The sequence below is a fragment of the Heloderma suspectum genome, chromosome 1, assembly GCF_057233095.1.
Source record: "Heloderma suspectum isolate Gila_16-S chromosome 1, 16-S_ref, whole genome shotgun sequence".
NCBI lineage: Eukaryota > Metazoa > Chordata > Lepidosauria > Squamata > Helodermatidae > Heloderma > Heloderma suspectum.
Genome location: NC_139458.1, coordinates 191,809,284 through 191,824,545, shown reverse-complemented (window position 1 = coordinate 191,824,545; position 15,262 = coordinate 191,809,284). Strand labels below are relative to the sequence as shown.

Genomic DNA, 15,262 nt, shown 5'->3' with positions numbered 1-15,262 from the left:
AAAGGAATCAGCTGTGTTATCTTGGGAAGCTCCTGAGAATGATGGGGGTGCTCCTGTGAAGAACTATCACATTGAAAAGCGAGAAGCAAGCAAGAAAGCTTGGGTCACTGTAACCAACAATTGCCATCGTCTTTCCTACAAAGTGACCAGTCTACAAGAAGGTGGAATTTATTACTTCAGAGTCTCCGGAGAAAATGAGTTTGGTGTTGGAGTACCCACTGAAACCAAGGATGGAGTTAAAATAACAGGTTGGTTCCTTAAAATACGATTATTCTATATGCTCTATCCACGATTTATTTGAAGTAAGTCCCATTGAGTTCATTGGGACTTACTCCCAAGTAACTGTTCATAGAGTTTAGTCTTATATTATTATTTATGACTGATATTAATTTATTGTACCCCAGTAATTGGTGTTTGTCTTGAAAACACCTAAGTACTTTCTTAACAATTGATATTCTAATATATCCATGCAAGATAAAATATACAACTTTCCCATGTAAAATATATAGTTGCTGAATATGTTAAAAGTAGAATGCATATGGCCTATTTTATTCTCATTTCATCTTCTTATTCTTATCTCTCAGAAAAACCAAGCCCACCTGAAAAACTGGGAGTATCAAGCATTACTAAAGACAGTGTATCTCTTGTGTGGCTAAAACCAGAACATGATGGTGGAAGCAGAGTTATAGGCTACCTTGTTGAAGCTCTGGAGAAAGGGCAGCAAAAATGGGTCAAATGTGCTGTAGTTAAGACAACTCATCATGTCGTCCAGGGTCTCAAGGAGAATATGGACTACTTCTTCAGAGTATTTGCTGAAAACCAAGCTGGTCTAAGTGACCCTAGAGAGCTTCTTCTAGCTGTTACAGTTAAAGAACAACTCGGTATGTCTTCCAGCACTAAGTATAGAGGTTATATGAATTTAACTGAAAATGCACTTTTACACCATTGTTTTTAACATACTGTAAATGTATTTTTCAGAATCTCCTGAGGTTGACATGAAAGGTTTCCCAAACCACACAGTTTACGTACGAGCAGGTTCAAACCTAAAGGTTGAAATTCCAATGTCTGGAAAACCATTGCCAAAGGTGACTTTATCTAAAGACGGCATTCCTCTCAAACCAACCATGAGGTTTCACACAGAAACCACAGCAGAAAGTCTCATCATTAACCTTAAAGAAAGCATGGCTGCTGATGCTGGTCGTTATGACATAACCGCTGCCAACTCCAGTGGAACGACGAAATCTTTCATTAAGATCGTTGTCCTAGACAGACCAGGCCCTCCTGTTGGTCCTGTTGTTATTAGTGATATCACTGAAGAAAGCGCTACACTTAAGTGGGAGCCACCGCATTATGATGGTGGAAGTCAAGTTACCAACTACATTGTGCTGAAAAGAGAAACAAGCACGGCTGTGTGGTCTGAAGTGTCTGCAACAGTTGCCAGAAATATAATTAAAATCATGAAGCTAACAACAGGAGAAGAATATCAATTCCGTATCAAAGCAGAAAATCGCTTTGGCATAAGTGACCATATTGATTCAACATGTGTAACTATTAAGCTGCCTTACAGTAAGTAAACTCTTGTTTGCTCTTGTTTCTTGAATTTTTCAGGCCCATAGCATGATTTATTAACTTGTACTTAATGTTTGTGTAGCAACACCAGGACCACCTTCCACACCATGGATCACCAATGTTACCCGGGAAAGCATCACTGTTGGATGGCATGAACCTGTTTCCAATGGAGGCAGTGCTGTCATTGGCTACCATCTGGAAATGAAGGATAGGAACAGTATATTATGGAAGAAAGCTAACAAAATGATTATACGCACAACTCACTTCAAGGCCCCCAATATCACTGCTGGACTTATTTATGAATTCAGGGTTTATGCAGAAAATGCAGCCGGTATTGGAAAAGCAAGTCATCCATCTGATGCAGTACTTGCTATTGATGCATGTGGTATGTATTCAGTAGGAAAGCATCACATTTCAAAAAATGAATTTAGTGGAACATGTGTCTTTGGGGAGCTGGTGTTGAATAATAATACAATTGCTAATTGCAAATGCTGTTGTTTTTCATACTGCAGAGCCACCAAGAAATGTTCGTGTCACAGATATTTCCAAGACATTTGTCAGCCTTTCTTGGATGCAGCCAGCTTTTGATGGTGGTAGCAAAATTACTGGATATATTGTAGAGAAACGTGATCTTCCAGATGGAAGATGGACAAAAGCTAGCTTCACCAATGTCATTGAGACTCAGTTTACTGTCTCAGGATTGACTCAGAGCTCCCAATATGAATTCCGTGTTTTTGCCAAGAATGCTGCAGGTTCAATGAGTAATCCATCGGATGTCTTAGGCCCTGTTACATGTGTGGATACATATGGTAAGAAATACGTAATTGCAAAAAAATTAATATCAGTTTTATTTCTGGGATTAAAGTTTGCACTGTTTACATAAATCCTTATTTCAAGGTTTTTAACCTGACAGTACTGTACTGATTCAAATTCTATTTGTCTTTTGCTATCTGAGTATACGGAAAATATATTAATTGGTACTGAATATTACTCAATATTGCATTAGTCTTCTTAACTAATAACGCGAAGTCTCCCTGAAGATTTGAAATATCTTAATAATGTTTTTATTCCATTTATCTTTCATTAAGGTGCACCTGAAATAGATGTACCGCCAGAATATACCGAAGTGGTAAAATACAAAGCTGGCACTGCAGTTAAGCTGAAACTTGGCATTTCAGGAAAGCCCGTGCCTACAATTGAATGGTTCAGAAATGGTAAAGAAATACAAACCAGTGCCCAGATATCTATTGAAAACACCACTGAATTTGCATCTGTACTGATCAAAGATGCAACCCGTCTTAACAGTGGAAGCTATGAGCTGAAATTAAAGAATGCCATGGGTTCTGCTTCTGCCACCATTAGAGTACAAATACTTGGTATGTTTTGAAAGACATTATATTGAGTTGTTCTGTGAATTCTGCTAGTGGTACCCATTACTGTATATGGAAAACATCTCATTTCTTCTCACATCAACAGATAAGCCAGGACCCCCAGGCGGACCTATAAATTTCAGAACAGTCACTGCCGAAAAGATTACCCTTATGTGGGAGCCACCAGCAGATGATGGAGGTGCCCGTGTAACCCATTACATTGTTGAAAAACGTGAGACCAGCCGCGTGGTGTGGTCGGTAATTTCAGAAAAACAAGAACAATGTATTGTCACTACCACAAAAGTCATTAAAGGAAATGAATATGTATTCCGTATCCGAGGTGTAAATAAGTTTGGTGCTGGTGATCCACTGGAATCTGACGCTGTGGTAGCAAGGAATGCATTTGGTAAGCTAAAAAGTTGTCCATCAATACATCCCTGAACATCTCTACAAATAACAGTTTTGCTATTCAATTACATTGACTGGATGTGACTTTTATTTTAATCAAAATGCAGTTACACCCGGACAACCTAGTGTGCCAGAGGTCACCGTGATAACTAAGCACTCAATGACTGTAATCTGGAGCAGGCCTACGGTAGATGGTGGCAGCGATATAAATGGATATTACCTTGAGAAGCGTGATAAGAAAAGTCTAGGCTGGTTCAAGGTCTCTAAGGAAACCATCCGTGACACCAGACAGAAAGTGACGGGACTAACAGAAAACAGTGAATACCAATTCAGAGTTTCTGCTGTGAACGCAGCTGGCCAGGGTCCATACTCTGATGCATCTGACTTCTTCAGAGCTGCAGATCCTATTGGTAAGGAAGCATGCATGTGGACATCTACAAATTTAAGGAACAAATTATAGACGTTCTTGAAATTCCATGGTGGAGAATGAAAGCATGTTCTGCTGTTCTACCTGATCACTGTTAGTGGTTGAAGTTTTGAAGTGTAAGTTTTGTTACTTGACTTTTACAGACAAACCTGGACCACCTGTTAAACTAAAGGTCGTGGATTCTACAAAGACTTCTATCACACTTAGCTGGACCAAACCAGCCTATGATGGAGGAAGTGCAATTACCAGCTATGTTATAGAACAGCGAGAAGGAGAAGAAGAATGGACTGTGGTCAGTGCAAGAGGAGAAGTGAGAACCACGGAGTATGTTGTTTCCCATCTTCAGCCAGGAATCAATTACTACTTCCGTGTAGCTGCTATAAATTATGCTGGACAAGGTGAACCTATTGAAATGACTGAAGCTGTTCAAGCTAAAGACATACTTGGTATATACATTTCATTTTTTTCTTTATTATTTTCAATATTTTATATATCCAGCTTATCCTAAATAATAATAATTTATCTTGTTCACTTTAATGTTTTTTTTGCAGAGGAGCCAGAAATTGATCTGGATGTGGCTCTCAGAACCTCCATTGTAGCTAAAGCAGGAGAAGATGTACGAATAATGATTCCATTTAAAGGAAGACCACCTCCAACTGTCACATGGAGAAAGGGTGAAAAAAATCTTGGTGTTGATGAAAGATACAGCATTCAGAACACAGAGTCATCCACACTACTTAGTATTCCTCAAGTCACTCGCAATGATACAGGAAAATATGTCCTCACAATTGAGAATGGAGTTGGAAAACCAAAAACTTCATTTGTGAATGTCAAAGTGCTTGACACTCCATCTGCATGCCAGAGACTGCATCTTAAAAATGTTTCTCGTGGAACTGTGACATTGGTATGGGAGCCACCACTCATCAATGGTGGGTCTGAAGTAACAAATTATGTCATTGAAAAAAGAGATGCTACAAAGAGAGCTTGGTCTTCTGTTACAGCAAAGTGCTCTCACACAACATTTAAGATAAATGACCTATCAGAGAAGACCCCATACTTCTTCCGAGTTCTTGCAGAAAATGAAAATGGGTTGGGTGAACCATGTGAAACTTCAGAACCAGTGAAAGCTGCAGAAGTCCCTGGACCTGTACAGGATCTGGCCATGAAAGATTCAACAAAGACTTCTGTCATCTTGCAGTGGAGCAAACCTGAATTTGATGGCGGTAGTATCATAACAGATTATGTTATTGAAAAGAGACTGAAGGAAGAAACAGAATGGTCATATGCAGGGACAAGTAAAGCATGTGAATTTGAAGTTGAAAAACTTAAGGAGCTTTCTGTTATGGAATTCAGAGTGTCTGCAAAGAATGAAAAAGGAAGAAGTGATGGTGTTACAACTGGACCCATTACAGTGAAAGACTATGTAATAACACCTGATGCAGATCTTTCCGATATACCTGGAGGACAAGTAACAGTGAGAATAGGCTATAATGTACACATTGAATTGCCATATAAGGGAAAGCCAAAACCAACTATGAGTTGGCTGAAAGACAACATGCCTCTTAAAGAAAGTGAACGGATTCGCTTCAAGAAAACGGAAAACAAAATTACTTTAAGCATTAAGAATGTGAAAAAAGAGAATGGTGGGAAATACACCTTAATTCTTGATAATAATGTTCACAGAAAGTCATTCCCAATTACAGTTATAACACTTGGCCCTCCATCAAAGCCAAAAGGTCCTGTAAAACTAGATGAAATCAAAGCAGACAGTATGGTCCTTTCATGGGGTGTTCCTGAAGATGATGGAGGAGGAGAAATTACTGGCTACAGTGTTGAGAAGCGGGAAACTTCACAAACCAATTGGAAAATGGTATGTTCTAGTGTAGAAAAGACAACTTTTAAAGTTCCTAATCTTATTAAAGATGCAGAGTACCAGTTCAGAATCCGTGCAGAAAACAGATATGGAGTGAGCCCACCACTTAACTCCTTAGAAGTCATAGCAAAACACCAGTTTAAACCACCAGGTTCACCAGGGAAGCCTGTTGTTTACAACATAACAGCTGACGGAATGACCATTTCTTGGGATGCTCCACTTTATGATGGCGGTGCAGAAATTACTGGATACCATGTTGAAAAGAAAGAACGAAACAGCATCCTGTGGCAAAAAGTAAACGTTTCATCAATATCTAATAGAGAATACAGAGTTATTGGATTAATGGAAGGCTTGGACTACCAGTTCCGTGTATATGCAGAAAACTCTGCTGGATTAAGCCCTGCTAGTGATCCAAGCAAATTTACCTTGGCCGTCTCTCCAGTTGGTAAGTCACTGATCACTCAGTGTGAGGCAGCAGGCTGTAGGAATTGGTGCTGACTTCCATTACTATGCATGCATCTTTCTTTCTTTCTTTCAGATCCACCTGGCACCCCTGATTACATTGATGTGACAAGGGAAACTATTACTCTGAAGTGGACTGCACCACTGCGTGATGGAGGCAGCAAAATTGTAGGTTACAGTATTGAGAAACGGCAAGGAATTGGTGATCGCTGGGTCAGATGCAATTTTATTGATGTCAGTGAATGCCAATATACAGTTACGGGACTTAGCCCTGGTGATCGATATGAATTCAGAATACTTGCAAGAAATGCTGTTGGAACGATCAGCCCTCCTTCTCAGTCTTCAGGCTATATCATGACCAGAGATGAAGCTGGTAAGCCTTATTTATGAAAAGCTAAGTATGTTGTATAGAACCCCAAACTGTCTTAAGTTTGCATGGCCTATGAGATTACTACAGTTGGTCCAGATGACCATGTACGTTTCATGATTAGCTCACTATGTGCTAAACAGTTGGCTCACACTATTCATTTCTACCAGTACTTTGAAAAGGGTCATAAATGTGAACTGATGAACTCAATAAGAAACATAAATACTGCTAGTTGTATATTTAATGTTATAACTCAAAAAGAAAATAAGTAATATGCCTCTTTGTATTATTTTCTGGGAATATATGTTGGTGATCATTAAGTGAGTATTATTTTACTTCTTTTTATTCTCTAGTTGCACCAAATATTGAATTTGGGCCCGAGCATTTCGAAGGTCTTACAGTTAAAGCTGGAGAAAGCATAAGACTTAAAGTTCTCATCACAGGCCGGCCAGTTCCCCAGGTGACCTGGTTTAAAGATGGAGAAGAGATTGACAAGAGGCTGAATATCGAAATAACTGATGCCATTGGCTATAGCACCATCTTTGTTAGAGATGCTTCTCGAGACCATCGTGGAGTATATAGGGTAGAAGCAAAGAATGCATCAGGCACCAAACATGCAGAAATAACCGTAAGAGTACAAGGTAATTTGACACTGTTTTACTGGGCTTTCTTTACATCAAATTGAGCAGCTTTCATTTAGCAGTATATTCATTCTGTATTAAAATTCGCACAATAAAATCAACTGATAATTTAATGTTGCAGATACTCCAGGAAAAATAGGTGGGCCAATACGGTTCACCAATATTACTGAGGAGAAGGCAACATTATGGTGGGAGCCTCCGGCTAATGATGGCTGTGCAGCAATTACTCACTACGTGATTGAAAAGCGTGAAACCAGCAGGGTATCCTGGGCACTAATTGAAGACCACTGTGAAGCCTGCAGTTATATTGCACTTAAATTAATAAAAGGCAATGAATACCAGTTCCGTGTCTCTGCGGCCAACAAGTTTGGTGTTGGCAGGCCACTGGAATCTGATCCGTTTGTAGCTCAAGCACATTACAGTAAGTTTACTTTAAATTGAGAAATCATAATTACCACTGTGTCAGCCTAACCCAGGATGTTATCTAATCTTTGTTCTTTTCTTTTACAGCTGTTCCTGAGGCTCCTGGCACTCCAGAACCTAGCAATGTAACAGGAAATAGCATTACACTCACATGGGCAAGGCCAAAGTCAGATGGTGGAAGTGACATTGACCAATATATCTTGGAGAGAAGAGAGAAGAAGAGTATTCTCTGGGTTAAAGTATCCAGCAAGAGGCCCATCTCTGAAACAAGATACAGAGTCACTGGCCTAACAGAGGGCAATGAATATGAGTTCCAGGTCATGGCAGAAAATAAAGCAGGGGTGGGGCGACCAAGTGGTATCTCAAGGCTGATTAAATGCAGAGAGCCAGTTCATCCACCAAGTGCTCCTACTGTTGTCAAAGTGACAGATACCTCAAAAACAAGTGTCAGCCTAGAATGGACCAGGCCCGTTTTTGATGGAGGCCTGGAAATAATTGGCTACATCATTGAAATGTGCAAAGCTGATTTGGGAGAGTGGCACAAAGTCAACGCTGAGACGTGCCTTGCTACCAAGTATACCGTGGTTGACCTAGAACCAAATGAACACTACAAATTCCGAGTCAGTGCTGTGAATGGCGCAGGCAGAGGAGAAAGCTGTGAAGTTGCTGCTTCGGTGCAAACTGTAGACAGACTCTCTTCACCTGAACTGGATATTGATGCTAGCTTCAAGCAGACCCATATTGTAAGAGCAGGTGCAACTCTCCGTCTCTTCATTGCCTTCAAGGGCAGGCCTGTCCCTACTGCTGTGTGGTCCAAAGCCGATTCTGATCTTAGCGTGCGTGCCGACATTCATATAACTGACTCGTTCAGTACATTAACTGTGGAGGAGTGCAATAGAACAGATGCTGGCAAGTACGTTTTCACTGTAGACAACAACAGTGGTAGCAAATCTATTGCTTTCAGTGTTAAAGTGCTGGATACTCCTGGGCCGCCAGGTCCTATTACATTTAAGGATGTGACCAAAGGCTCTATCACTTTAATGTGGGATGCCCCTATTTTGGATGGAGGTGCCCGTATCCATCATTACGTCGTGGAGAAGCGAGAAGCAAGCCGCCGCAGCTGGCAGGTCGTTAATGAAAAATGTACCCGTCAGATTGCGAAGGTCACTGACCTTGCAGAAGGTGTGCCCTATTTTTACCGGGTTTCAGCAGAAAATGAATATGGAATAGGTGAACCGTGTGAATTAACAGAGCCAGTTGTAGCCACAGAAGAGCCTGCTCCACCAAAGAGATTAGATATTGTTGACACCACTAGGTCGTCTGTGGTCCTAGCTTGGCTTAAACCTGATCATGATGGTGGTAGTCGTATCACTGGATACCTCCTAGAGATGAAACAAAAGGGATCTGACTATTGGGTTGAAGCCGGTCAAACAAAACAGCTAACCTTTACAGTTGAAGGTCTTATAGAGAACAATGAATATGAGTTCAGGATCAAAGCACAGAATAATGCTGGATACAGTCAACCAAGAGAAGCCTTCTCTTCTGTCATTATTAAAGAACCACAGATTGAGCCAACTGCAGATCTCAGTGGAATAACTAGGCAACTTATAACTTGCAAAGCTGGAAGCTCCTTTACTATTGATATACCAATCAGTGGACGTCCTGTTCCAAAGGTAACATGGAAACTTGAAGAAATGAGACTTAAGGAAACTGATAGAGTGACTATCAAGACAACAAAGGACAGAACCACACTGACTGTTAAGGACAGCATGAGAGGTGACTCTGGCAAATATTATTTGACCCTTGAGAACACAGCTGGTGTGAAAACATTCACCGTCACAGTTGTCGTCATTGGAAGACCAGGTCCAGTTACACGCCCCATAGAAATATCATCTGTGACAGCTGAATCCTGTGTATTGTCATGGAAGGAGCCTGAAGATGATGGGGGCACTGATATTACAAACTACATTGTTGAAAAACGTGAATCCGGTACAACAGCATGGCAACTAGTAAATTCCAGCGTCAAACGTACACAGATCAAAGTAACTCATCTCACCAAATACATGGAATACACCTTCCGTGTCAGCTCAGAAAACAGATTTGGTGTCAGCAAGCCAATAGAATCAGCACCAATAGTGGCTGAGCACCCATTTGGTAAGGAATCATGGTTTCAAGGCACAAATTCAACCATACATTTCTTCCAGTTTTGTTTGTCTAGGAATAGCAATATCTAACATTTTCCTTATGCGTTTTTTTTATTAGTCCCACCAAGCCCACCCACTAGACCCGAAGTCTATTTTGTTTCTTCCAATGCCATGTCCATTCGGTGGGAGGAACCATATCATGATGGCGGCAGCAAAGTTGTTGGATACTGGATTGAAAAGAAAGAACGCAACACAATCCTTTGGGTAAAGGAAAACAAAAGTCCATGTTTTGAATGCAACTACAAAGTTACAGGGCTTGTGGAAGGTCTGGAATATCAGTTCAGAACATATGCGTTGAATGCTGCTGGCATAAGCAAAGCTAGCGAAGCTTCCAGGCCAGTAGTGGCCCAAAACCCAGTTGGTAAGTATAACTGGTAAAGAAAATGTGTTTTCTGTTATTGTTTAAGAGACAATAAAATAATACTTTTTCATCACGTTGTTCTCCTACAGATCCACCAGGTCGACCAGAGGTAACGGATGTCACACGATCTTCAGTGTCATTAAGCTGGTCTTCCCCACTTTACGATGGTGGAAGCAAAGTTGTTGGCTATATTGTAGAACGCAAACCATACAATGAAACTGGAGATGGGCGTTGGTTGAAATGCAACTATACCATTGTCTCAGAAAACTTCTTTACCGTGACGGCTCTCAGTGAAGGAGAGGAATATGAATTCCGTGTATTGGCAAAGAACGCTGCTGGCGTAATTAGCAAGGGTTCCGAATCTACTGGTGTTGTTACCTGTAAAGATGAATATTGTAAGAGACATACATGTGGCTTTTAAAATTATGTAGACCATGTCAGTTTGTTAAACTATCAAAAAATAAATTTATTTCTCTTGCTTTTCATAGCACCCCCTAAAGCTGTGCTGGATGCCAAACTGCAAGGAGATATTGTAACGATTAGGGCTGGATCTGATCTCGTTCTTGAGGCATCGATTGGTGGAAAACCAGAACCCAAAGTCTTTTGGTCTAAGGGTGACAAAGAATTGGACCTGTGTGAAAAGATCTCTTTACAATACACAAGCAAGCATGCTGTTGCAATCATCAAGTTCTGTGACAGAAGCGATACTGGAAAATACACATTAACTGTTAAAAATGCAAGTGGAACAAAGCAAGTTGCTGTCTTAGTCAAAGTGCTGGGTAAGTCTTTCACAACAATTTTCATTGTTAATTTTCTGTGGCCATAATTTATTTCCTTTGAAGTCATTTTAAAGATGAAAGCATTTCTTTCATTGCAGTAATTATCCATTTACTCCTTGTCTGCAGATACCCCTGGTCCATGTGCTGGAAGAATCACCATTAGCAGAGTAACAGAAGAGAAGTGTACCTTGGCTTGGAACATGCCTCAAGAAGATGGAGGGGCAGAAATTACCCATTACATTGTAGAGAGACGCGAGACCAGCAGGCTGAACTGGGTTATTGTTGAAGCTGAATGTCCAACATTGTCATGTGTAGTAACAAGACTTATTAAGAACAATGAATACATATTCCGTGTAAGAGCTGTCAACAAGTATGGACCAGGTGTTCCACTTGAAACTGAACCCATTATTGCTAGAAATTCATTCAGTAAGTACTCCCCTAGCCCAATTAAGAATTTGTGTTTGGAATGGGCAGCAAAGAGAATTGTTCCACGCCTACGAAATGTGACATATCTGATTTTTTTTCTCTCTTTAAAAAAATATTTGCAGCTATTCCATCACCCCCTGGTGCACCTGAATCAGTGGGTATTGGCAAAGAGCATATCATTATTCAGTGGCTGAAACCAGAGTCAGATGGGGGTAACGACATCAGCACCTATCTTGTAGACAAACGAGAAAAGAGAAGTGTACGCTGGACACGGGTGAACAGAGACTACACCATTTATGATACAAGGTTGAAAGTTACTAATCTAATGGAAGGCAGTGAATATCAGTTCCGTGTCACTGCTGTAAATGCTGCTGGTAACAGTGAGCCTAGTGATGTTTCTCCATACATTTTGTGCAAAGACCCGTCATGTAAGTTCCCAAGATCACAATATATACTTAATTGCAGATTAAACAATAGGGGCGGGGTGTCTCATAGGCCTTGGGCCTAGAGCAGTCCAAATGGGCTGTCTGGACCATTCATCAGAACCCCAAATGAGTGTAGCTTAGTTTCTTTTAATTGTTTTAGGCATTTATATGTCACCTTGGGACCAAGTTTTTAGGGCAGCTTATGCATTTGTATCTCACACAATTACTCATTGTATGGTTACCTCCATTTTACCTAGATAGAACTGGATACCTGGGACAGTCAGATTGAGGAATCATAAGTATTTTGGATGTTGTGCCAGACATATAAATGGATACATTTGTAAAAGGATAATTTATTTTTTATTCCAATGTTCTAGCTGGTCCCTATTTGGGTCAGAAAGCATTTTTTTTCTTCCCTAAATTCTTCGCCAAAAGGGTTGTCTTTGCTCTAGGGTGTCACAGATACAATGTTGATTGAGATTGACGTGTACCCCAATCATATTTTCTGCTTGTTGGGAAAAGAGGAATCAATGAATTGCTTTTGCACCATACTGAGGATCTAACTGATTGTGTATCTGGCATTAAGAGGAATTTCTTATCTGTCTGTCTATCTATCTATCTATCTATCTATCTATCTATCTACCCTGGAATCAGATAATCTAGTGGCCCTGCAAGTTTGTTTTGTAGAGGACTTTTCTCTTTTCTGTAGCATGTTAATAGCTTTTCTCATCTGCTCTACAGGTTTTGTCCCTGCTCTCTGTTTGCAGTAAGGTGTAGGATGAATTATAGGGGTCAAGAAATAAGAGATGAGAAAAGGAGACAATATGGGGAGACTCCTGCTTTGGAGCAGAGAGTTGCGCTTGATGACCTGCTGATCCTGTCAAGCCCTATAGTTCTATTATATTTGTTTCTTGCATACCAGAGGCCAAAGAAACTACTTGTGGCTTAATAGCATGCGCTGCCAGTAGGGCAGAATGTACTGAAGCATCCCAAGATTTAAAAGTCCGTTTTAACTAAAATTATATCCCAACTCAAGTGCAGGAAGGATTAAAAAGATATAATCATAGTTACTGCAGACATGTCAGCATTATTATTTCTTCAAGTGATAAACTGTAGTCTGTAATAACATAGGCATGTATCGTTTTTTTCCAAAGACATTCCTGCACCACCTTCACCTCCAAGAGTTGTGGACACTACTAAGACCAGCATAAGCTTGACTTGGACAAAGCCCATGTATGATGGTGGAGTTGACATATTAGGCTATGTTCTTGAAATGCAAGAAGGTACCGAACAATGGTATCGGGCACATAGTACGGCCACCATAAGGAACACCGAATTCACTGTGACTGGTCTTAAAACAAGCCAGAAGTACTGCTTCAGAGTGGCTGCCACCAATGTAAATGGTATGAGTGAATACAGTGAGTCATCTGCTGAAATAGAACCAGTGGAGCGGCTAGGTAATGTCAAGATCCAATATTTATAAACCATTTACAAATTTCAGTTTACACATTTGTTTAGAAATAATCAAGCACAACTTCACCTTTTATTTCTATCCCCATCTATAGAAATTCCAGAACTTGAGCTTGCTGAGGATCTAAAGAAGACTGTTACTGTTAGAGCAGGTGGCTCTTTACGTCTAATGGTGTCAGTATCTGGCAGACCAGCACCAATTATTACATGGAGCAAAAAGGGTGTTGACCTGGCAAATCGGGGTATTATTGACATCACAGACAGCTATACGCTGTTAGTTGTGGATAAAGTTAACCGGTACGATGCAGGGAAATATGTCATTGAAGCTGAAAATCAATCAGGAAAGAAATCTGCAACCATTCTTGTAAAAGTCTATGGTATGTACAAAATAGTTATTTATTGTTACAGCAATATTTTTGCCTATTTCATCACAAACTAAAAGATGATTGCATGAAGTATTCAAAATGTAAATAGAATGGGCAACAATTAAGTAACAGGGGAGCCAGGCAAATAGCAAAGAGAGAGAGAGAGAAGACACCCATAGTTTCTGGAATAATGGATAGTCTGTGAGTTTTATTTGAGTGATACAGGAAAAAAATGAACAAGAACAATATAGAAAAATACAATAATGTCTATTTTGTCCTTTTCCCTGACAGATACCCCCGGCCCACCAGGATCAGTGAGAGTCAAAGAGGTCTCAAAGGAGTCTGTGACAATTACTTGGGAAATTCCTACTATTGATGGTGGCGCTCCGGTCAATAACTATATAATTGAGAAACGTGAGGCTGCCATGAGAGCTTACAAGACAGTGACTACTAAATGTAGCAAAACCATTTACAGAATTTCTGGACTCATCGAAGGAGCTCTGTACTATTTCCGAGTACTTCCAGAAAATATCTATGGTATTGGTGAACCCTGTGAGACATCAGATGCAGTGCTGGTGTCAGAGGTTCCAAGCGTGCCTCAAAAACTGGAGGTGGTTGATATTACCAAATCTACTGTATCACTTGCATGGGAAAAACCACAGCATGATGGCGGCAGCAGATTAACCGGCTATGTAATTGAAGCCAGTAAAGCTGGGACAGAAAGGTGGATGAAAGTCGTAACACTGAAGCCTACAGTATTAGAGCACACGATAATTTCATTAAATGAAGGTGAACAATACTTGTTTAGAGTCAGAGCACAAAATCAGAAGGGTGTGTCTGAACCGAGAGAGATTGTCACAGCAGTGACTGTACAAGAACTAAAAGGTAAGAGTCATAATTATAATGAAAACTGAAACCTTATTCAAGGCGTTGATACATAGTTAAGAAGGATTAACAATGTTGGGTTTCTTCTTCTTTTTTAGTTCTACCTGCAATTGATCTTGCTGGAATACCTCAAAAGACCATTCATGTACCTGCTGGTAGACCTGTAGAACTAGCTATTCCAATTTCTGGACGACCACCTCCAGCTGTTTCTTGGTTCTTTGCTGGCTCTAAACTAAGAGAATCAGAACGTGTCAAGGTTGAAACAGTTGCTAAAACAGCTAAATTAACTATACGTGAAACCACAATACGTGACACTGGAGAATACACACTTGAACTGAAGAATACAACTGGAACTGCTCTTGAAAGAATAAAAGTCATTATTCTTGGTAAGAATTTATTTTGAAAATCTAATTGTTCATTATTTTCCTTGCATAATTTTTCCCAGTTTCAACTACACTGTTTATTTTACTATTTCTTCACTTCTTTGCCTATTTTTCTTTTTCACAGACAAACCTGGCCCACCCATTGGACCTATTAAAATTGTTGATATTGATTCAACTTTTGTAACAATTTCCTGGGAACCACCTGAGATGGATGGGGGCGCAGCATTAAGTGGCTATGTGGTGGAACAACGTGATGCTCACCGTCCAGGATGGTTACCAGTGTCAGAATCTGTAACTCGGACAACATACAAGTTTTCTAAACTTACTGAGGGTGCTGAGTATGTGTTCCGTGTGGCTGCCACAAACCGCTTTGGAATTGGATCTTACTTACAGTCTGAAATTATAGAATGCAAAAGCAGAATCA

At 40.2% G+C, this 15,262-nt stretch overlaps 2 protein-coding genes across 4 annotated transcripts in view; one reads left to right on the top strand and one right to left on the bottom strand.

Moving 5' to 3' along the window:
- PLEKHA3 (pleckstrin homology domain containing A3) overlaps positions 1 to 15,262 on the bottom strand; it is a 105,848-nt gene that overhangs the window by 47,145 nt on the left and 43,441 nt on the right. For 2 of the 3 annotated variants that reach the window (XR_014784985.1, XR_014784988.1), the window contains exon 12: positions 1 to 15,232. This exon is cut by the window's left edge and continues 47,145 nt beyond it. The gene's annotated coding sequence lies outside the window, so the exon portion shown is untranslated. The remainder of the gene's footprint in view (positions 15,233 to 15,262) is intronic. The other variant, XR_014784986.1, reaches the window with a different exon arrangement.
- The window catches only part of TTN (titin), a 310,226-nt gene that overhangs the window by 280,747 nt on the left and 14,217 nt on the right, over positions 1 to 15,262 (top strand). Inside the window, exons 277-300 of the mRNA XM_084814765.1 lie at positions 1 to 248; positions 585 to 881; positions 979 to 1,566; positions 1,652 to 1,954; positions 2,082 to 2,378; positions 2,658 to 2,945; positions 3,046 to 3,345; positions 3,455 to 3,757; positions 3,918 to 4,220; positions 4,326 to 6,092; positions 6,186 to 6,482; positions 6,830 to 7,117; positions 7,239 to 7,538; positions 7,628 to 9,694; positions 9,803 to 10,105; positions 10,195 to 10,500; positions 10,594 to 10,884; positions 11,011 to 11,310; positions 11,433 to 11,738; positions 12,890 to 13,192; positions 13,301 to 13,582; positions 13,862 to 14,455; positions 14,554 to 14,841; positions 14,963 to 15,262. The exon at positions 1 to 248 is cut by the window's left edge and continues 16,855 nt beyond it. Of these exons, the coding sequence (XP_084670891.1) occupies positions 1 to 248; positions 585 to 881; positions 979 to 1,566; positions 1,652 to 1,954; positions 2,082 to 2,378; positions 2,658 to 2,945; positions 3,046 to 3,345; positions 3,455 to 3,757; positions 3,918 to 4,220; positions 4,326 to 6,092; positions 6,186 to 6,482; positions 6,830 to 7,117; positions 7,239 to 7,538; positions 7,628 to 9,694; positions 9,803 to 10,105; positions 10,195 to 10,500; positions 10,594 to 10,884; positions 11,011 to 11,310; positions 11,433 to 11,738; positions 12,890 to 13,192; positions 13,301 to 13,582; positions 13,862 to 14,455; positions 14,554 to 14,841; positions 14,963 to 15,262 (10,919 nt within the window). The remainder of the gene's footprint in view (positions 249 to 584; positions 882 to 978; positions 1,567 to 1,651; positions 1,955 to 2,081; positions 2,379 to 2,657; positions 2,946 to 3,045; positions 3,346 to 3,454; positions 3,758 to 3,917; positions 4,221 to 4,325; positions 6,093 to 6,185; positions 6,483 to 6,829; positions 7,118 to 7,238; positions 7,539 to 7,627; positions 9,695 to 9,802; positions 10,106 to 10,194; positions 10,501 to 10,593; positions 10,885 to 11,010; positions 11,311 to 11,432; positions 11,739 to 12,889; positions 13,193 to 13,300; positions 13,583 to 13,861; positions 14,456 to 14,553; positions 14,842 to 14,962) is intronic.